The sequence below is a fragment of the Athene cunicularia genome (genome assembly GCF_003259725.1).
Source record: "Athene cunicularia isolate RWA chromosome 18 unlocalized genomic scaffold, athCun1 chr18_part1, whole genome shotgun sequence".
Lineage (NCBI taxonomy): Eukaryota > Metazoa > Chordata > Aves > Strigiformes > Strigidae > Athene > Athene cunicularia.
The window spans coordinates 1,348,021-1,370,357 of record NW_020799123.1 but is presented as its reverse complement, the minus strand read 5'-3'; the positions used below and the strand labels follow the sequence as shown (position 1 = coordinate 1,370,357).

The 22,337-nt window shown below is 44.3% G+C and overlaps 1 protein-coding gene across 1 annotated transcript in view; it reads left to right on the top strand.

Moving 5' to 3' along the window:
• Positions 1 to 15,301, top strand: part of SHISA6 (shisa family member 6) — a 245,268-nt gene extending 229,967 nt beyond the window's left edge. Inside the window, exons 5-6 of the mRNA XM_026861254.1 lie at positions 1,832 to 1,984; positions 10,506 to 15,301. Coding sequence (XP_026717055.1) covers positions 1,832 to 1,984; positions 10,506 to 11,056 — 704 coding nt within the window. The 3' untranslated portion in view covers positions 11,057 to 15,301. The remainder of the gene's footprint in view (positions 1 to 1,831; positions 1,985 to 10,505) is intronic.
• The last annotated feature ends 7,036 nt before the right edge of the window (positions 15,302 to 22,337 follow it).

Genomic DNA, 22,337 nt, shown 5'->3' with positions numbered 1-22,337 from the left:
TCATGAGCAGGTTTGTGCCAGAAGACAAGACTGCCTCAGCCTGCCTTTGATCGAGAAGCATGGGTGCAACATGAAGGATGGGTGACGGTGACAGAAGGTATAAAATATCTAGGGGAATTCACAGTGGGAGAAAAGTTGTGGGGAGCAGCTCTGCATTCCCATGAGCAGACATGCGTGGGAAATGCTGGGTCAAGCCTAGGCACAGAGAGCACCAAGGACGCGGTGAAAGGTGAGCATTCAGAGAGGAGGACGATGCTCTGCTGTCTAATGCAAACAGGACTCCACATGGGAGAAGGCAGCAGGGGAGGAGATGGCCTGTCTCCTGCAAATATTTTTTTGCAAGAAACAGTTTAATTTGTGACTCGGATGTAGAAAAATGCATGCTGAAATATCTGCACTCTACTTGGGTGGAGTTTGTTTTAAATATTTCTGGAAGATGGGAGAAGTTAGCAAATGTTTGGACACTGCACAAAGCCAATACACTAGTCAGGGTAAAGTTCTCCTGCAGCTCTATTTCTTTTGGGCAGAATCTGTGCTTTAATCTCACTAGTCCATGCCTCAGAGGAGGTAAGAGGGGTCTTGAGGTACATGAGTGCAATATGAAGCACATGTTGCCTTGCTCCTACTGAGCAGACTTTAGAGGGGTGTACAACAGGAATGTATGAACCCAAGATTTGGGCATTCTGACACTCCTCAGCCGTATCAGACAATTTAGTTTTCTGATTACATTTTCAGACCATACTTGCAGTGGCCACCTCCTTGGCCTTTTGACTCAGCTAATGCAATCCCATTACTGCTGCAAACTCCCACAGAGCCCACTGTAGTCTGTTCTAGCTTTCCTTCTAATAATTGAAACTCCTGCTATTTTTAATACTCCTGTATCTGACTATTTTAATATCTGAACCAAGAGTTACAAATGCAATTCAATAGGTACCTGTCCCTTGGCTGAGCTGATTAAAGACCATTTTCCATACATCTTGCTGCAAAGGACCTTGATTTCAAAACTGCAGATTGTCTGGACTTGAATGTTAACATCCAGGCTCAGCACTAATCTTTATTGACAGCACTCAGCGTTAGCATCCTGACCACGGGCATTTTGACACTGGCTGGGAACTTCCTCAGTGACCAGCAAAATGAAAACAAGTAGAGGTGCATACTCCACACCTCAGGGATGGTACCTCCAGTCCTGCCTCAGGAACCTCTCCAAACCTTGTGCACCGTACAGGTCCAGTTCACACTTTCTTGTGTGCAGGGGAAGCATGGACATCTCTAGAGCCCACCAGAATCCCATGGGCCATGGACCAGATTTGCTCAGAAGCCTTCAGGTTCAGAGCATCAATGAGAAATCCAGCACAATGAGAGGGCAATTCGATTATCAGTCTGTTAAAATAACACCATAAACTCATTCCCATGTCTCTGAGGGTGGGGGAAGCACAGCTTGCTGGGCTAAAGGTAGGCATTGCTCATGCCATCTTGCAGTGGGGTCGGTCCACAGCACTGTGACACAACCCTCCACAGTAAGGGAGGTGACTAACAGCCCACCAGATCCACTGTCCTGCTGTGAGGAGAGCTGGTTGGTCCAGGCACTTTCAAGGCAGCAGTTTGCTTTTCTCTATAATCACTGTGGACAAGGAATGCCACAGGATCCATTTTTCACCAATCTGCCTGTGCCAGTTTGAATTATGTCCAAGAGCCTGTGATGGAGGCTGGCTCAGATACAGCTCTTCTCCCTGCCGGAGTTTGTTGGAATGGCTTGCCTCTCCCAACTTCGTTTGGTGCACACTGTAGACATATCTTTCTCTGTTGTCTTTTTTTTTTTTTTTTTTTGCAGACAAGCCACGAATGAACAACATTCTCACTTCTGCCACCGAACCCTATGATCTGTCCTTCTCACGGTCCTTCCAGAACCTCTCTCACCTGCCACCATCATATGAGTCTGCTGTAAAGACAAACCCAAGTAAATATTCTTCTCTGAAGAAACTAAGTAGGTGTCAGCTCATTTCATTTCCTTTGTATCTCATTTGCTCGTAAGCTCCAGTGGGCACATTGTTAAGACAACAACCTTCTTCCCTCTGTCATTGTGCTGCCCAAGTTGACATCTCCGGTAATGATTCTTTTGGCTGTCACTTCCCATCAAGGAAGATCATAGAGAAAGATTCACTTCATTACTGTGAGAGCACATGTGGTTATTTGGTTAGTGACCTCCTTGCTGTGCTATGTCCCACTGCTCCACCTCGTATTTGCTCCTGATAGAGTCATCTGAGAATCCTTTTTCATTCTGCCAGAATCGAGATGAACCAAGCTGGCTGCCTCAGATCAGCTGAGCTCACCTCAGTGTACCCAGGGCAGATACCTCACCATCCAGGGGGGCAGCTGGAACCAGATGACAAATCCAGGCCAACAGAAAGCTGCTGAAATGGTTGGGAGCATCTATTTCAGTAGGACCACATCTGCCTGCCTCGAGCAGTGCTGCAATCTGCCATGTGCCATGATGTATGTGTCCAGATCTGGTCCCGACCTGTGCCATGATGATCTGTGGCGTGTCTCTGATAGTTCAGCATCTTGCTCACTTCCCTGTTCACACTAGTTAGTATCTGTTCTTTATTGCTGTTTTATGTATTGTATTGTTGTGCCAACTTTCCTGTAATGCTTCAGCCCATTACCTTTGCTGATGGCAAACTCTTCAGCTTTGGTGAAATTATGAAATAAGCGATATTTGTGCAAGCAAATGCTCTTTTCAGACTGACATCAGGTTTATAATATGTATGTTTCAATGAACATTTTCTGGATGCAGCCATGTATTCACACTGCCTAATTTAGAGAATTTAAGTGTTTATACTAACAGTAACTTCACTGAAGGTAGGTGAGGATGAGGAGCTGTTCTTACTTCTTTAGTCTATATAAGATCTGCATTCCCAACTCAGCCAGCTGAGACACACTAAAGGAAGCGTCATGGAAGCCCTTGGACTGTCCATAAGAAATCCCTACGGAAGATTTTTCAGAAGATAAAACAGAATGGAAATGTAGCACATAAAAGTCTCAGCCCACTCCTTGGCACTTCAACATGGGACTTACATACATGTTTAACATCTGATGTGCTTAGAAGTAGGCATATGCTTAACCATGTTGGAGAACAGGGATGAGATATTTTGTGATGGGAGCCTGCCACCTTCCCTGTCCAGTATGCCATGTGTATAACCTTGCTTCTGCCATGAGCTTTGTTCCCTGGTAACATTAGGGCCTCATACTGCCAACCATAAGCATTTTCTCCTCACTTCATCCCAGTGACGAACTTGAGCAGCTTTAACAGTACTATCTGCTATTGGAAAACCCTTGAAATCGCAGCATTGTAAAATTACTGATTTAAAATGCTCCCATTTTGAGGTGATGGGGTTCTTTTAATTTCTCAGCAGAAATGAAGATTTCTCAGAACAAAAAAAAAAATTACCCTCTGGATAGCCCCAAAACCTGCAGTTTCATTTGTAATTGATTTGGAATTTTCTGGGAGATATCATTCCCATTCAGAATCTGGAAGATCTCTGTCTTGGAAACATTGAGAACTGGTGAGACAAGTGCTCTCTAGGAACAGCAACAGTGGCTGCTCCATGCAGGGGATGGTCAGGACATCTTCCAGCCTGTGATTCATTTATTGCTTTACATATTGTGCATAGATGCTCAGTGAAATCTCCTTGAGCTCCATATTAAAGTTACTGATGCATCTTACTGAAACATTAAAAGCCCACAAATGAATGCTAACTGAAACTCGTGGGCCTTCCACAGCAAGCATCTGGAAATATATGTCAGATTTGATCACTATCCTCTACCTACTTCTACAATGCTCACCTGACTCACACTGAGTATAAATTCACTCACACCAAGCACTGCCATTCATGCACTGAGCAACACCTTACTAAGTGGTGTCTTAGCAGTCTGACCAGAACCGTGCAGAAGATTTTGCTCAGCAGTTGAAGAAATCACAGGGCCCTACCTGTCCAACCTGCCCCTCAGTAGATCACAACAGAAGGGAATAAACATTGAACTCCAGCACTGCATTTCCTAGATATTTGTCTAAAATGACAAAAATAGGCTTGTGTTAAGGTGCCAAGATTAGATGTCCTCAAGGATGTGCTCAGCATATTCAGCGTCCCTCTCTTGAGTCTTTCCTGACCCTCTGGACACTTAGCATTCCTGCCCCCATTCAGAGGATGCCTGACAGTTGACATGGATTTAAGAACATTAGAGTTAATCTTTGGCTAGAGCAGGGTTCATTCACCCCTTAACTTTTCAGCAACATCAACCCTTGAAGGGAATCCCTGCACACTGCAATGGAAATACTACCTATTTACTCATCAGTGGCAGGTCTAGGTAGAGTTCAGTCACCTTCGCAAGACACCACCCTATCCTCCTGCAAAGTGTCTGACAAATGTCAAACCAACTGCCTCACACTATGTTTGAGTCACTAAATAAGCAGTTTCATCTATGAAAGTGCTAAGCTCTCCATGCTCCCTCTGGGCTTGCATATACTCAGCACCTCTGAATCACTGAATCACTTTCTTATAGCTTGTCTTCTCCAGAGCCAAAGGAAAATAGGCACACAGCACCTAGACCTTCCCTTGCAAAATGCCAGAAATATCATTTTCCTATTCCATATGAAAGAGGTAAATACAAAAAAAAAAATCTGGAAGAAATAGTATCTAAATGCTGGGCTTTTCAAATTAATTATTGGGGGGTTATTTTTCATATTTAAAAATACTTCTAATGAAAACCCTGACATGGTTAAAAAAATGAATGTTGTAAAGAGCTCATTAACAAATATAATATTTCTATTCAAGTAAAACAAAATATATTAGATACTTTTTTATGTGTGTTTCAGCCATTTGTCTGGATTTCTTCAGGCTTGCCAGACAGCTAAAGGTCACTTATTTTTCCCACAGTTAGCAGAAACATAGTGGAAGACAATTTGTGCCCAAGAACATCTAAATTGAATAATCAAGGCATATCCATGAAAAAAAAAAAATAGTATCTCCTTACTAGATAGAAATGAGGAGACAGAGCTTAGCAAGGGTATGGTCAGATCCACCTCACCCTGCTTCAGCCATCCAGCCATTAGGCATCTTGTCTGTGTGGTGCAGGTGCCTCTATGGTCAGTGAAGGACAGTTATCTCCATATGAACCCTCTGAAGGTCCCAGTCTCTCACTGGCACCAGAGTTGTTCTGGTAAGCTACCTAGCTCTTTGCTGGATAACAAGCCTAATTTTTAACATCTAGGCCTTGATGAAGTACATCTCACTTAAGGAGACTCCTCTAAGTGATTTGTGCAACAAGGAAGAGCTCAGCTACACCTGCTGCCTGCACCTGTACATCCCTGGGGAGGGGAGCTCCTCACTTCTGGATTTGCAGGACATGCGCTCACCTCTGCTGGCATTTGACTAAGAAAGAAACACCATGGCTTCTTCTCCTTCCAGATCAAGGGCTTGAAGATGGTCCAAGTCTTTTAGGTGCAGCAGGAAACAGGTTGCTGGCTGTATAGAAGACAGCCAGAACCAGGTCCCATGTACGCAGTGAGCTTTCTTTTCCATGTTTACCTCCTCAGCTCTTACTTCAAGGCACAGACAAGAGGAAACTCATCTGGGGTTGATCCCTGTGAAACCAGGTAGGAGGATCTCTGAGGGGCAGGGCACCACCTCCACGGGAAGCCCTGTGCCAGCTTTGCCCTGGCAGCTCTGTGAGGCCAGCACGTGGGAAGAGTAGGGAGGGGCGGTGGGAACACTTGGCTGAGCAAGAGCAGCTGTATTAATTCTGTCTTGCCCAGTGCCACAGGGAATTTGTTTCCAGCTAAGTGAAAAGGTCAGTCAGGAAGGAAGCTAATATTTTCAGGCATATTAAACCACTTGGTATTGGTTAAAGAATCGTCACAAATGACTAGGCAGATTGAAAATGTTAAATTCCAATTAAAACAGGAGAGGCAAGCCCACAAAGAGAAAATACACTGGAACTGCAGAGAAAGAAAAACAAAGAAATTGCCTTTAAGAAAAACAAAGAAATTACTAATATATACATACAGGTATGCACGTATTTTAAACATGTTAGCATATAACTATGGGAAGAAAAAATATCAGGCTTTCCACATTCTCTTCCCGATATGCCACAAATGTACCTTATTTCTCTAATTACGGTGTCAGAGGAGCTGTGTTCTTCCTTTCTGTGATGACACCTTAAAGATGTTGAGGTGAGATGTGTGTGTAAGAGCACCCATGTGGGGCTCACCCTCCATGTGGAAGAAAAAAAGAAAAGCTGTCTGAGAGTAAATCAGATTATATTAAAGCCAAGTCAGATGAAGCACTCAAACCCTCCTGGATTTTGGTGACACCAGCCCTGGCCAATATTCTAGAAACTCCCAAAGGAGGAGAGAAAGGGGGACACCCCCACCACCACCCCCCATGCCCAAACCAGTGAAAAAAGCCCAGAAATTGTGCAGAAAATGTAATTTCCAGTAATTCCATTTCCAAATGTTTGAAAAACTAAGTGAAGCACCAAAAGTATGAGATAACTGAAAAAAAGAGCGAAATTTCTGTCAATCAATACACCAGTGATTTCTTTCTGTCTGCTCATAATTCCTGGCCTTTTGTAATCCACTTAGGACACATCTTTGAATTTTTAAGCCCATCCACGAGGGAGAAACATATTTGACTGTAGTTTTATTTTGGCTAAAGTTACAAATGTCAATTATGATATGAGCATCAATGAAAAGATAAGGGGTAGCAGTTTCTAGGGGTAGCAGCAATGAGGATGAGATTAATCCAGGCTGGATGGTTTCAGGTCCCGGAGACATTTTGATTTAGCAAACTATGCAACCAGATGTCCATAGTTCCCTCTCACACCCCTGGGTGACACACCTGGTGCCTCCAGTCTCAGAAGCCTGGAGCTGTATTAATTTCATTGCTTTCCCTGGGCACAGGAATGCTGTGGTTACAGAGTTGTGCTGAGCTTCTCCTCAGCACAAAGGCATGTGTGCGTTACAACATGCTCAGCCTCTCATCAAGCTATGTTCTCCATGACCGGTTCAGCAATGCTCGTGAACTGATACACCTTTTGGAGGCAACAGCCTGTTCAATGTCTGTCTGGTGCCTGCTCAAAGCAGCTTGTTGTTCACGGGAAAATACTGTTTCAGATTCGATTCCTTTGAGATGGAAATATGAAGTTTTTCTACACCTAAAAATGTTCCCAGAAAAGCCGTGCCAACATCAACATGTGTATCTCAGCATCATGGGAGGAGGCAGCCTGTGTGAGCTTAGAAACGTCTTTGAAATTGAATGAGTTCCCTGATTGTTTTAGACACTGCCAGCAAAAGGCCATGCAGACTTCTACACTGTTTACAGGGATGGAAGAGGGAAGTAAAGAATATTTTTAATGCTTCTAATTGGCAAAACTTTTTGAAGTGTAGAGCATTCCACGTTTTTTATCTAAATTGTCAAAGAATAACTTCAAACCACTTTTAATCATCTGATTTTGCTGTCTCACTAGTAGACTCAGACCACTGTATCCTCACATAAGATGTTTTAGCTCCTGCTGGCAAATACCACAGCCAGGTGTGAGCATCCAAGCACATCTCCATTTGGGATGTTATCTGTTTTAATTACATTTATTTAGAGTCACTTAGGCAAGTCCAGTGGAACTTCTTTCATCCAGAGCAAAGGCCAAGTGCCAGAGTGCTAATTGCTTAGCTCCTATTCTGCACTCAGCCTCAAACGTTATTAAGCCTGTGCACACTTGAGCCTATGCAAGGTCACAATATAGAATAAAAATATCTAAAATTACTGTGGCCATATAGAATTTCCCCCCAGTCCTTCTCAGGCTTCCTAGAAGTTGATCCTAAAGACACAAGATTTTGAGGTGAGGAGAGCTGCTTTCTGATATTTGCAATGAGATATGCTTTCGGGAAGTTTTTCTTTCCAATAAGTTTTTGATTGCAGCAGAAAACCCATTCTTAAAAATATATACTCTTGGAAAGTCCATCAGCAGCAAGCATGTCAGGACAGGAGAGCTCTAGGTAATCCTCACACCTTGGCGGTGTGTAGTCTGTAAAGAAGAGGTTGACAGCAACAGCAGTGCCAACAGGCCATGCACTTCAGCACACATGTTCTCAGATAGCGCTTTTGAATGCTGAGAAAGGGGGATGGACCATCTTCCTCACAGATCCTCTGGGTTACGTGGACTGTTCGCAGCACCATGAGGGGCAGGGTCCAGGGGGCACTGAAGAGCGCTGAATGTATGGAAGTGAGGATGGGGTAATTAGTGAGATCATCAAGCACAAGATGTTTACAGCACTCCAGGGTCTGGCTGAAGACATTAAGGCACCACTGTGTAACTGTAATCTTGTGAGCAAGCTTCTGGAATGTTGTCAGCAGCAATCACGTATCATAAGGCATTGACATTTCTTCTGAAAGCATGAGACAGACAGCCAACTGCCTTCATTTCTCAGCCAATGTGGTGCATAAAACCTATAGATTTATGGCTATGTCAGAGGAAACAGGAACTTGCCACACCATATTTAACTGCTAGGCCTGCTGAATGCCTACAGACACTCTAAGCACTGGAAGTGGGACCTCACATGCCTCATGATTGCCCAGACTGTCCTGCAGCACAGATTTGCTCTTTTTGTCGCTCAAACATCTTCAGAAACTCCATGCATGTGAAATATTCCTCTTCCACTGCCTGATACTTTCCCATCTTACATCACCCTCTACTGAATTAAATACTGGAGCTGAGAAAATCAATGGAGCTCATTATTATTATTATTATTATTATTATTATTATTATTGTTATTATTATTATCATGTTTATCATGTTTATCATATTCATCTTTTAAGTGGAAGAGTTTCCAAAGGAATTTTATGACAGGTCCCAGGAGCTGGCCAGGACATATAGAGATTATGTCTTTACCCATCAACACTCAGCTGAAGATTGGTAGGGAAAGTTTGTATGGGGTCATGCATGTACGTTCCCAGCTCTGTAGACTCTATGCCAGGCTGTTCCTATAAGGATACTTTGCCAGAAGCCTTGTTTCTACTGTAAGGTGCAGAAATTTACTTTACCTTTGCCTGAGTACCCTTTCCTGCACACCAGTGGGTGTTCTGCTGTCTTCTCCAAGGAGAGGACAGCTACCTGCCAGGGGTCTGGCATGGGTTTCACTCTGGGGTCTTCTGAAGTCACTGATGAACCAGAAAGGAGATTTTTTTGACAAATCAAGAAAACATGTCAGACAAAGAAATTAAGAAGTGTTATACAGATGATCACTGTTGAGCATTAAACATGGCTCCGTTCTCTGACCATGGAGGCCAGTGTTGTGCTCTTTCACTTATGGCAGTGTACTTGTGGTAAGGGACTGATACTCCACGCTTTACCCCTCTCCAGCCACAGGCACATCATGACAGTTCACAAGCTGCACTGGGTTTGAAGCCCAAAAACTTCTAATCCTCCTTCCAGGTAGGTAATCCCAGTACCCCAATTTAGAGCATATGAACATCAAATGGGTTTACCAGAAAGTTTTTGTGTTTCTGTTGCGTTTTTTTAAAAAAAAAAAAAAGTCTGAAATAATTGTGGAGTTACTTCTTTGAATTACAAGTTGGTTGAATCAGGCCATTCCAGCTGATTAGGATTAAATTGATAAAAGGATTAAAGGATAAATCTGTAGTATCTAACATCCTCTCTGAGTCTGAAACATTTGAAAACCAAAAGGGGGGGTGGGGTGTGTGTGTGGGGGTGTGTGTGTGGGGGTGTGTGTGTGTGTGCTGAGTTTCCAAGCAACAAAGAGTTCATTTTAGACAGAGAAGAAGGAAACTGAGCAAGAAACATTCCACAGGATAAATTCTATTACATCAACCAAGGTGTCTGAAAAAACGGAAAATAAAACCTTAGGCAATGATTCAGTGTCTCAGAGAGAGCATCCCATGCCCACCAAACCTGCTTTGTGATCGCATTTACAAATATTCAAAAATAATAATTAAAAATGCAGTGAGGTCACTCATGGATTCCAGATCATATTCACATCTGTGGCCAGAAATGAGGTATGAGTTTTCTCAAATGTGAAACTTGCCTTCCTCATCTCACCTTCCCTGTGCTTGCTTTACAAGTGTATTGTGAAGGTGACATTTGATAATTTCTCCATAACTCAGTGTTCGTGTAAATCATGCAATACCATGGTCTGGATTCGACAGCGTATGGAATCTGTTGTGTCATGATGCAAGGTGTGATGCATTGCACAGGGACTGTCTGCATGCAATTATCACTCTCTCTGTCTGTCATAAGCCCATGGCAACACAACCCATACAGGACTGGCATCTCTCTGACATGGATATCCACTCCCAGGACCTGGGAGATGCTGGTAGATGGTCCCCCAGGTCTCACCAGGAGGCTGCTCCAAGGCTGTGTGCTGCACATAGACCCTTTTCACCCTGTGGAAAAATGCTATGACATTTCTAACTGTTCCCTTTCCTTTCCCACAGCTGACAAAGAGGCTGATGAATACTACATGAGGAGGAGACACCTGCCTGACCTGGCAGCCCGAGGCACACTCCCTATCAATGTCATCAAAATGTCTCAACAGACCAACCACAGGGACAGGCCACGCCGTCCCATCAGGGCCATGTCCCAGGACAGAGTGCTGTCTCCTGAGAGGATCATGCCTGAGGAGTTTAGCATGTCCTATGAACGGATCCTCTCAGATGAGCAGCTTCTGTCTGCAGAACGCCTCCACTCCCAAGACCCCCTGCTCTCACCCGAGCGGTCGGGGTACCCCGAGCAGTCTATGTCACGGGCATTGTCACACACAGATGTCTTTGTATCAACACCTGTCTTGGATCGCTACAGGATGACAAAAATGCACTCCCATCCTAGTGCCTCAAATAACTTGTACAATACTTTAGGTATGAACCCAACCTCCGCCAAGCGCCAAGCATTCGCCTCCCGACGGCACAACACAGTAGAACAACTGCATTATATTCCAGGACACCACCATCACTACCGCACAGCGAGCAAAACAGAGGTGACTGTTTGATATGACCTTGTGCATTGTAGATACTCATTAAGGACTGGGGTGGCCACAGCACCCCATACTGCAGTGGCCTTATAGGCCAAGATAACCTCTAATAACTCAGTGTCTGAAAAGACTTTTCTGACAGTCCCATCCACGTTGTTTTTAAAATCACTCCTTCATCAGTGACATAAGAAGAACCCAAGCAAGAAAACAGACAATTGTGAGGGATAATAGAGGAAATTTCCTGATGTGCATCAGTTTCTGTCAAAGAAAGCCATAGTAGTAGATGGCTCCTTCCAAGGGCTCATCTGCATTATCTCAACATTTCTATGAATTTAGGACTTTTCAGTTGCTACAAGTAGAAGCAATCTCATGCAGCCCAAGACAGGGAGGAGGAAATACAGCATCCCATCCTGGCGGAAAGGGGCCCTGTTCTCAGTCCTAATGTTAGTCCTCATGTTTGGCCTTTCTGTAGCAAGTAGGTAAGCTTCTGTCTTCTGAGGATCATCTCCAGACAGCTCAGTATCAGCCACCATCTGTTCTTCCTCACCCTTGGAGCAAATTCAAGGGCACACTTTCCTAGGGGACTGGCAGATCTAGGGAGAAGTAATAGCCTGGCTGAGAAATAAAGTTTTAGTTTATATTAAATATACTCATAAGATAAAAATATAATAGTGCCTACAAATCGCCTGCTCTCTCAGTGTAGGAAGTAGTGGGGTTGATGTGTTCAATAAGCACAAATATGCTGAAATGCTTGTTAGATCCTTTTCTCCACTCATTCTAGTATCTTGGCATCTCCAACATGTAAATAGAAAGGAGGAATAGGGTTTCTCTTCCTCCAGCTTCTTGCCACTGCTGAACCTAAAGCACCAGAAATCATTCAGCTTCAAACTGCTGACCTGTGCTGGGGGAAGTCCTGACTCCACTGAGACCCCCGCAAGGCAAGGCTACCACACATTTCACTGAGCCTGGATATCTCCCCAGAAATTTATTTTCCTGATAGCATTTTCCACTGGTCCACTTCCCCTGTGTCCAAACATATTTTCTCCTCTCAGTTACAACCTAGAACTCTATATGTAGCAAACCTTTTTCTAGCCCTTAGCATAAGCACAAAGCTGAGGGTGTCTGCCTATCAAAAAGCAGGTAGGTAATTTTCCATGGTTTACTCTCCATGTAATGCCCCCGCGCCCCCCCCCCAAAAACAAACAAACAAACAAACAAAAAACTTCCAAATTCCAATTCCACTGAGTACTAATCCTAACCATGAAGACAGTTACATTTCATGCATATAAATTATATATCCAGCATAATTATAATAAATGGGCATGTTGTATATCTGATATAATGCTAATTAGATACTGTATATTTGTAAAATCTTTAAAATGTAGACTCATGGGTCCAGAATTTGTGAGGGTTTTATCTTTGGCTTCCTAGCCAGATTGGGTTTTTGTTGGTTTTTGTTGCTTTGGTTTTTGTTGGTTTTGGTTTGATTTATCTTTTTTTTCCTTTATTTTTGTTCCAATCAAATTCTGTGGAACTAACTCACACTAGAACATACTTCTGTGGCAGGACAGGGTCTCAGAGGTTTTGAAGGCCGGCCAGACCCGGTACTGAAACTGTTAGTGCTGGACACTCTCCAGTACTCACCGTCCATGGTGTGCACTCAAAGTCCCACCACACGTACACACCCATGCTGCCGATCTGAACGGCAGGCGTGCTCCCTCCTCCAGGTGAAATGATGACTGACTTCAGGCTGTAAACGCATTCCCATACAGTGCTACTCTTTTCATGCCCTACATTCCTACACTGAGTCTTTTCCTACATGGCTCTTCACTAAACTTCATTTAAATTATCTCTGCCCTTCTCCCTCTCCTCTAATACCTCCCACCTCCTGGCCTTAATGACGTTCCCAGCTCAACACGTTGGTCCTGTAACACACAATGATTGTAGATTGTTGTGAGCTTGAGTCTTGCAGAGGCTTATGATGCAGCACCAGGTTTTTCTGGTGCAGGGTAGGCAGGAAGAGCATGTCGTCTTTCCCTGGTGGGATATCAAGATAGACCTCAAGGGGGTGGCCATGTGGCCTGTCCTGGGGCTGCTCATCCTAATTCATGAGCTTTCTTCTGCCCCACCTGATGGAGACTGTGTTCAGAAAGGACTCCATCTGTGAGAAGTACTGGGGCTTTGTTTGACGGAAACTGAGCTGGGAAGGAATAAATAACAGTCTCCATGGTTCAGATGGTCATTACTACACAGCCTTGGGCAAAAACATTCTGGGCAACAACCAGAATTGTCTATGGATCAGGGTGGCAGTTCATGGCATGGGAGGGATGAGAGAGAAAAGGCTCAGACCTCATCTCCTGACCCCTTCACTTGATGGACACTTCTCTCCCCTGACTACCTCCAAGCTCCTCAGCTCAGTCACTGGATATTTCTTCACAGAAGGCAAACCCCGTGAAAATATTGTCCTTGCTGACCTTCCAACAGACTGAAGTTTGTGACTTTTGTGAAGAGAAGAGAAACACACATGGCTGATGAGGAGGCAGGGTCCTGGGGCTTTTCTGTTCTCTCTTGGCCTAAGCAAAGCCAGGATATTCCCCTCTGCAAGCAGGGAGATGTGAACACTTTGGGAGAGGAGAGTCCACCCTAGAGTCTCCAGAAGTTGTGGCAGAGCCAGAGGAGCAGACGTGACCATGTGAGGCCATGGGTAGGTGAACACTCCTCGCTTTCCATTTCCATAGCTATTTGTCTCAAGCTCTAGTCTTCGTCTAAATGTTCCATCTGTGAACTAAGAAGCTGCTGGATCAGATGCAAATATGGAAATTTTTCACCCAAGTAGCCTGTGCAGATGTTGTGCTGTGCTCCAGGCCATTTGACCTCAGAGCCTTCTCTTATTCTGACTGAAAAATATTACAGGCCCTCTGCTAACTTGTCCTGGGCAATAACCCTCCAAAGAAATCTTAGCCCCATTTCCTCGTCTTTTCCACACACTCAACTGTTTCAAGCAGATGCATCCCACAAGAACCATCAAAAAGCCTTTCCAGGCCAAATCCCTTCAGACACTCTGCCGCCGCTGCCGAAAATTTTCAGCAAATTTCTTTGGGAAGGCACCATGCCCTGGATGACCACAATTTGTTCCTGGGCACTATGTGTGCCCATGTCTTGCTTTGTGTGCTGGAATGGGTTGGTAGCTAAAGCAGTGACATTTCAGCACACATAGGTGTTCTTATGTCATTTTTTTCCTTATTCCTCATTCTGAGAGTTTGTCACTGAAAGGACACTTGGTCCAGGACTGGGTGTCATGATCCACAGCCTGGTCCCCAGCACTTCGGTTCCCCGTGGCCAATATGTGATGTTAATGGTAAAATTTTCCTATTCCACGGAGGCATTATGAGAGTTCATACCATAATGTCTGTGAAGTGCTTTGAGACCCTCTCACAACAGACACTGTAGAACAGCAAAGCATTTTTACTGATATTGTTTGTCACCATTGTCCTGCCACATCACGTCTGATGTGTTGCAATCCAGTATCTGTCCAGAATGAGAGTGCTGCGGTGGGGGGATGCAGTTCCCAGGCTTCCCATGGCTCTCCTTCTGGTCCGGGTCCCTAGCAGGCAGCAGCTGTAAGGGATGCTGTTACCTGCACTTTGACGTTTCTGCTGTCTTCTCATGTCTGAGTCACCGTACCATTCTGTACTCAGGAGAAAAGCAGGAAGCAGTCACTTTCCTCTGTACAGTAAAATATAATCTGCCTTGATTAATCTAATATACTCTGAAGAATTGATCTGTCTTTTTCTCCAACCCACAGGTGGAAACACACATCTGTGGAGTGTCCAGTTCCCAGAGTGCATGTGCAGGGACTGAGGGAGGGTGATGTAGAAAAGTTTATATTATTTCCTACAAACTGATCATTATTTGCATTCCCCAAGCAGCAATGCATAATAGTGAGCTGCACTGGATTTTATACAACTCTCTCTAATACAGAAACATGTATGTATATGTATGTACACACAGACAGATATATATACATACATACTGTAAAATGCAATCATTAAGTTCTGACTGACCCTGTACCAGTCTAATCTTCCAAACTATATTGAATCACTCTTTGAAATGTGGCAAACTATTTTTAATGAACCACGCAGATCACCACATGGAATGGAAATTTTGTCATAAAAGTCTTCTAATGCCAGTGAATTGTGTTTTAAGGAAAAATGAAATATTTTTCAATGTTTTAATGTTCCTTTTATAAATGATGATCTGTTACTTGGGAATGGGGGTGGGTGGGAAGAAACAGGGACAGTTACCTGGGAGTAAGCCCTCCTTTCCTGGCCTAGATTTAATTTCTCTCTACTGTTTTACTAGCCTGGCTGGCTGCAAAGCTGGTCCCATGAACCTGGGCTTCCTGCATGCATATTTCTGTTCTTGTGTTTATCTGTCAGAAGCATTCCCACCAGGAATCTGCAAGAGCCTGGCATCAAGTTTTTGCAAGAGATCAGTAGTTTCTGGTACCTGGGAAGACGTCTTCATCTTATTCCACCACAACAAACAAAATCATCATGAAACAGGGTAACTTTAATTCTATTTGAAGTAAGTGTTCTAATTTGTGATCCATTTGCCATCATGTGATGGAGAAATAGTTTGTCTTAGTTTTGTTTCAGATTTAGTGCTTAAACTGGAAGGAGGGACTCTGCTGAAATATATTTAACACACAGATTTCATGTTCAAGTATATTTCAGAGGAGTGAAAAGTTAGTAGGGGAAATATGTGAGAAAGGGGCTTAAATATTTTCATAAAAAGTGTTGTTAGCAATAAGCTTGTGTTGGGGCTGCTTCTTAGAGAACAGCCACTTCTGTGTTGTCTGTCCGTAAGTGAGTGGTAGAAGGTATCATTCCCAACCTCTCTTAGCTGCTTCATGGCTGTCAAGGAGGTTCCCTCACCGAGCCCAAAACCCATCTGGGAAAACCAACCTACACTTCACCCGCTGGCAGCCCGGGGGCAAGGGGAGAGTTGGCTGATCCTGTTCGAGCATGTTCGTGTAAATTGAAAGAGATCTCTGCTCTCAGCAACAAGCAAAGCGGCATCCCGTGTCTCTGCCATGAGCGCATGATGCCCAGGAGTTCTCCACCCCCACCACCTCTGCTGCAGGGAGACGTGCATCGCGGCCCCCTGACCCTCTGCCCATGTGCTTCGTAACGGCTCCTGACCTTCTGTCTGCAAATCCGTTAGACATTTTTGTAGCAAGAATTTCTTGGCTCTGAGAAAGACACTTCTTACTATAATATTTTTAGTTTGGGGACAATATTTCCTAAGAGGGGTTAAGTGGATATTTTTGTGCTTTAGCCCAGTTTATGGATTCCATGTTTATTATACAGTAGTACTGAAGAGGAAGTACATTTGTATCTGTAACTTTGCACAGACTCTTGGTTAACCATTAAACAGGCTTCAAGATGAGCAGTATTTGACTGTTTTTTCTCTGTATTATTCTTGTTGTTATACTTACCTGTAAAAGCACATTCTGTATGTACTGTAAACAAAAATATTATCAGTTTAGTAAAATTTAGAGTCTTAAGGATTTTTCCACTTTTGTCAGTAACAAATATTTATGGATTAAAAAATAAAGGCAATTTCAACATATAAATTGTTTCTTTTTGATATCTATTGGGAGAAAAAAAAAAAAAGGCCTTTTTCTTGGCAGCCTTCCCAATCTTTGTAACCGGCGTTTGAAAGGTAGATATCTATATTTCTGTGTGTAGTTAAATAGCATCTATTAAAATGAATGCTACAAGGTCTGGAAGAGTCATTATTTTTACGTATTTATTTACTGCATTTCATCATCATGCCAGAAAATAGCGTGAGGAGAAGAGAGACATTACGATTTGCTGTAAAATTTTGTCATGCAAGACTATAAAGTTTTATTTTAAAGTAGCCCTTCTTTAATTTTGCATTCATAAGCCATGATTCATTCTCCATCTAGAAAGCCTTGTATTGCAAAGTCAGAACTTGTGAAACGTCCCGTAACACTGTAGGCTTCAATGGAGGCTTTGCTTTTGCTATTGGCAATACTGCACACACAGGAGCTCCCCTGTCATTATTCTGAGATGTGAGAAGTGCCAAGGAGGCCAGAGCATGTTCCTCACTGAAGACCCCCCCCACTACTAGCACAGAGGATGAAAGGGTATTTTCATTGCCTCCAGCTCCAAGTCTGGAGTTTCTTACTACTATGTCTAGCTGGGAAATGTAGCCGGGTTTTTCTCTTGCTTTTTTTTGTGGAGGAAACATCAAATTTTATAGCTCCATTTTCATATTAATTTGCCTTCAGCATTATGCAGATTTGCTTACATTAAAAATGTGATAGCTAGTAACTGGGAAGGATTGCTGGAAATAAAAATTGTTGAGGTATCGGCACCCTTTTGCAGCACAGCTATGGGAGCGGACAAAAGGAGGGCAGGCACTGGGTAGCGACTCCCTCCCAGCGTGGAGCATGTGGCAGCCCGTCCCTACACTGCAGCACTTTGGAGAAGCTCTCTTCATATCAGTTGTTCCATGACCCTGCCACTGTCCCTCCTCTGCCACCTTGCAGCTCTGGCACTGATCTCCAGAGTGCTGCTGGGATAACATCACAGGGTTCACACCCCACTGCTGCCTTCATTAACACATCACCGTCACCCACTCAGGCATAGCTTTCTGTTGCTTTCCTGCTCATCTTAAATAGATTAAACAAGATTTGAGGAGTAACACCCCACTACTACCAAGAGAAGACAATCATCTTCCAGGGTAGGTCCAGTGGGAAGACCAGGCCCTTTTTTGACCCTTTGGCCAGATTAGTGCTTGGGGGCTCCTATCTCCGTAAGAGCAGAGCTCAGAGTCAGCAAGGCATAATCAGCTCTTCCTAAGAAACATGTGAACCCAGCAGAGTTAATTAAAATGCATTTTTAAGGGAGAAGTTTAATTTTGCCTGGCAGTTCTATTCATAATTACCCAGTCCTTTGTAGCACTAATAAGTGGGGAGGGAGCAATGGGGAATTAGCTAATTTTTCGGCTTCCCATAAAAGGTATTGAAGAGAACAGCAGGATTTGTAGTGTTGAGAGCCAGTGATGACTGAGATGAAGCTGGAGCCAATTCTTACCTCAAAGGACAATAGAGAACACTGTTTCCAATTCCTGTAATAACTGATTTCAGTACTTTGGTGAGGACCTTATGCTTTGTTAGCCAGCCTTCATTCAAGCTCTCTTCACTAGTCCCACTCAGGGATATCTGGTGGTGGCTGAGAGCGGTGTCTCCAGTGGCCTGGGCAGCCTAGCACCACCCCAATGAGGTCCCTGCAATGCAGCATATGACTTCACATGTGTGTCTGAAGGGATGTTTTGGTGGATGACATGGAAGAGAGTGTGCAGCTGGTCCACCCCAGCTCAGGCTATCAGAGCCGGTGCCCTGCTCTTGGGCTGCATGGCAGAAGGCAGTGGTCCCTGCTCTCTGCTGGCACACACCTGGCTGTAGGGTGGCTGTCTGGGGGAAGGTGTGGTGATGAGGGTCCCACTTCACCTCTCTGGGGAACGGTTCACAGTGCAGAGCTGTCCCAGCAGACCTGCCCGGTGGGACAGGGGAAGGCTGAACAGATCCCCACGACCCTCATTGAGGACCCACAGGCAACAGAGCACAGAAAGGGCAAGACCAGCTGTGGGTAGGGGCTCTGTCAAATGAAAGACCTTCATCTGGAAGGACTTGGGGGTGGGCATGGTAGTATCGGTGTGGGGTCACCTGAGGTCACAGGTCACTCCTACAGCAGGGTGCTGGTAGCACCTCCAGTGTTGGCACAGAGCAGAAGGGATGGAAAACATTCAATAGAAAAGCAGCAATACCCCCATCTGGGAAAGCTAAGATCCTCACATGTGAAGTTTTTATGAAGCTCAACATTTTAGTTTATATTGTGAGGCTGACAGGTGACTTGGTCACTAGGTATAAGCATTTTTAGGGAGTGAAAAGTGTAGGGTATTAAAAAGCTCTTTAATCCAGCATCAGAAGAACCAGCTCATGAAAACTGAAGCCAGATAAACTATCATTAGAACAAACTATCAAGGAGAGACTAGTTGGGCGATGTTTCTTGCTTTAACAAATGCTACGTGGCTGCTAATGCTAAGTCTTATTGACACAGTAATTCTTTGACCAGGAGACCACCTTTCTCACAGCTATTTTCATAGACAAAACCTACAACTTGGTGAGATCTTTGGTGAGTTGAAGCTCACTTCAAACCTGGAAGTGTTTGCACATGAAGAAGGGATCTGTTTCCACCAGGCATTTCCTCCCAGACAGTAACACACTTCAAGGTATTTAATAATTAATGGAGCTTTGCAAGAGCCTTCAGCAGCATTACCATACCCTGCAGAGCAGAGGACATTAGAAGGAGAGACCTTCAGAAGTGACTCACCCCTGTCACAGAGTGAATCAGGAGCAGACTGGGAATATGACATAGTCTCCCATCTCCTTCCTTGTCAAAATGCCAGGTAACAACTCTTCTGCCTATAGGTTTGGGAAGCACTTTTTGTTTATTTTGATTTGAACTTTGGGTTACCAACAAAGCTCAGCATCTGCCAAAAGAGCAGTGTGTTTCAGCTCTGCAATAACCACGCAGGGTTGCTGTGGGAGATGGAGATCTAGTTGAGGGCAGAGGACAAATCTCGTGGTGATGTGCATCACTTGTCCATTTCACTATCCAAACATGACTGGGAAGGGTGTTTTGCTCCTCTTGCTGTCTCTTCTTGCTTGACACAGGACTACCTCAGGTCAGAAATCAAATCAGCACTGATTTAATGGTCTTTCAGAAGATTTAGTGCCAAACTTCTGTCTCTGAGCTCCTTAGGAGCTGGATCTACTCAGGGATTTTGTAGAGTTACATGTCGGATTGAGGTGCCTGCAGTGACCAAAATTTTGTTTGGCTGCAACAAATTTCAGGAGATACCTCAGTCCTTTCAGGCCAGAATTTATCTGTCCCTGCTTCAGTAGCTGAAAGTTAGATGTCTCAGTGCAAGCTGCAATAGGTGTCCCACCAGTTGTCCTCTGAGGAGGCCCAGAGAATTTTTTTAAGTGGGCATCTAATTTTGGCATATTTAAAAGGTGAATGTTCATGCAGGACATTCTGAGCAGCCAGGACCACACATCTCCCACCAGCCCTGACTTCTATAAGAACACACGCTCATTTACACAAGCTTCCACCAACAAAGTGTCCCAGACACCATACTTTCTCTCTAGCTGGCTGTGATTACCCAGGCCCTCCAGATCCTTAAGCTTTCCCCAGAGAGGAGTGGTTCTCCTACTTCAGCTGTCAGGTCTGCTCCATTAAGATGCCCTCAAAACACTGGACCTTGGATTACCTAACCCTTACCCATGACTTCAGTCATCATCTGTGGTAGTGACAGCAGTAGGAGACTGAGGGAGCCTGGAAGAAGAGCTGTTGTGAGAACAGCATAGATTTGTATGGCTACCTTAGTCATTACCACACCTGCCACCACCACCACCAGTGACTGACCAACAGGGGAGCATTTGGCTCAGCCAGGCCTTTGGGATTTGTAGATCCAACACTGTGCTTGGAAGTCAGGAGGGTCTGTGCTTCTGCAGGATTTATGCTGTATGATGATCTGCCAGGAGCTGACCTATCTCTAATAGCACTGTTTCTTTTGGAGAGTCCTCCAAGGACAGTGGAATATTGCCCAGAGATTTCTATTCCAAGCTGTAGTGGGAAATAGAAGAAGAATAACTGCACCATGTTTTCAGATCACTGAGGGCTGGATCTTCTAGCACCTGAAAGCTCTTGAAAGTTTCTTTGACCCTACTAACCAATCTGCTGCTCCTGTGCTGACTCCTGGGTCACATGCACTGAGCATACCTGTATCACAGACTCAGGCAGATGGTCATCTTCTCTGACTGATCAAGTCTGGCATTCAGGTTTTCCCACCTTGTTATTGGCCTTTAACATGAAGAGGACTACTCTGGTCCATGCAGCTTTCTAGGTCAGCAGGTGTGTCTCTTGGTGAGCTGTGTGACTCAGACACTTTCACAAAGCACACAAGATTGGCAGTTGGTCACTGACAGATATTCCACCATGAAAGTTGAGTGGCAAGTCCAATACAAGAGACAGTCACAACATTCAGCTGTGAAAGGGAAGATGCTCTAGCCCTCCCACCTTGGAATAATCAAGGGGTGATGGCTGCTGTGCAGATCAACAGACTGTAAAACCACCAGTGCTCCTTTTGTGGTTGTTGGATTTGAAGAAGCAGAAAGACCCTGGCTAGGAGCAGAGACCTCACAGGATGGCTCCTGGAGGGCAAAGTCATCCCATGTGTGAATGAGGAGCTGGCAGTAACTCTTCATATTCAGGCATGTAGATTGGTTAATTACAGTTGAAAATTCAGGAATAAATCCAGAAAAAGATAATCATATTGTTGATGTGATAGACTGAGAAGGAGACCGACACTGAACTTCCAGGCAGTGTTCTGCCCACAACTCCATCCAACATCAGCCAGTGTCTCTTTCCTGCTCCATGCCTGAAACAGCTTCTGAGTTAAGTTAGGGCTCTAAAGGCAACAGTGTCCCTTCAGTGTCCTGAATTGTCCCTAGAGAAGGTCTGTTCTGTTCAGTGAATGAAATGTTGCCACAAGAAGAGTTATCTGCAATCATGTAATGGATCCTCAGGCTGCACAACTACTTTAGGTTGCTATTCCCTGATTGATTTAGAGCTATGTGTAATCATGGGGAAACACTTTGGTTTTATTTTTTTAATAAACCTCAGTAAAATACAATCCCAGCTTCATCTTCCAATCCTCCCCTATTTTTCTCATGCCTGTTCCCAGTTTAGACACCATCCAGTTCCCAATAGCTTTGTTCAATTCATCCCGGTTCCTCTCCTGTCCCACTCTGACCACAATTTTCACTGGAATGATTCCCTGCAAGCCAAGTTTTAGATGTGCATGCAAAGCAGACCTCTTCGTCTTCCTGTGCTGTGTAGGTTCCACAGTGGGTCTGTGAAAGCACAGGATAGATAGGAAACCTCCACTCATTTCTGGGTGCCTTGATTGCCTTGATCCATCCAGCCTAGTGGGAGAAAGAGAGGGAAAGCACATGGTTCTGGGTTGGCCTATGTGTCAGCAGGCAGCAAGGGCAGGCTGGGCAACAACACACAATTATTATATTAAGGCTTATAAAGTCACCTGAATAAGGGTGAATTTTCATAAAAATAGAAAATCTGTGGCACTGGGGCTGTTACTTGGCCAAACCTCCTATTCTGTCCCCATTAGCTCCCGCCCC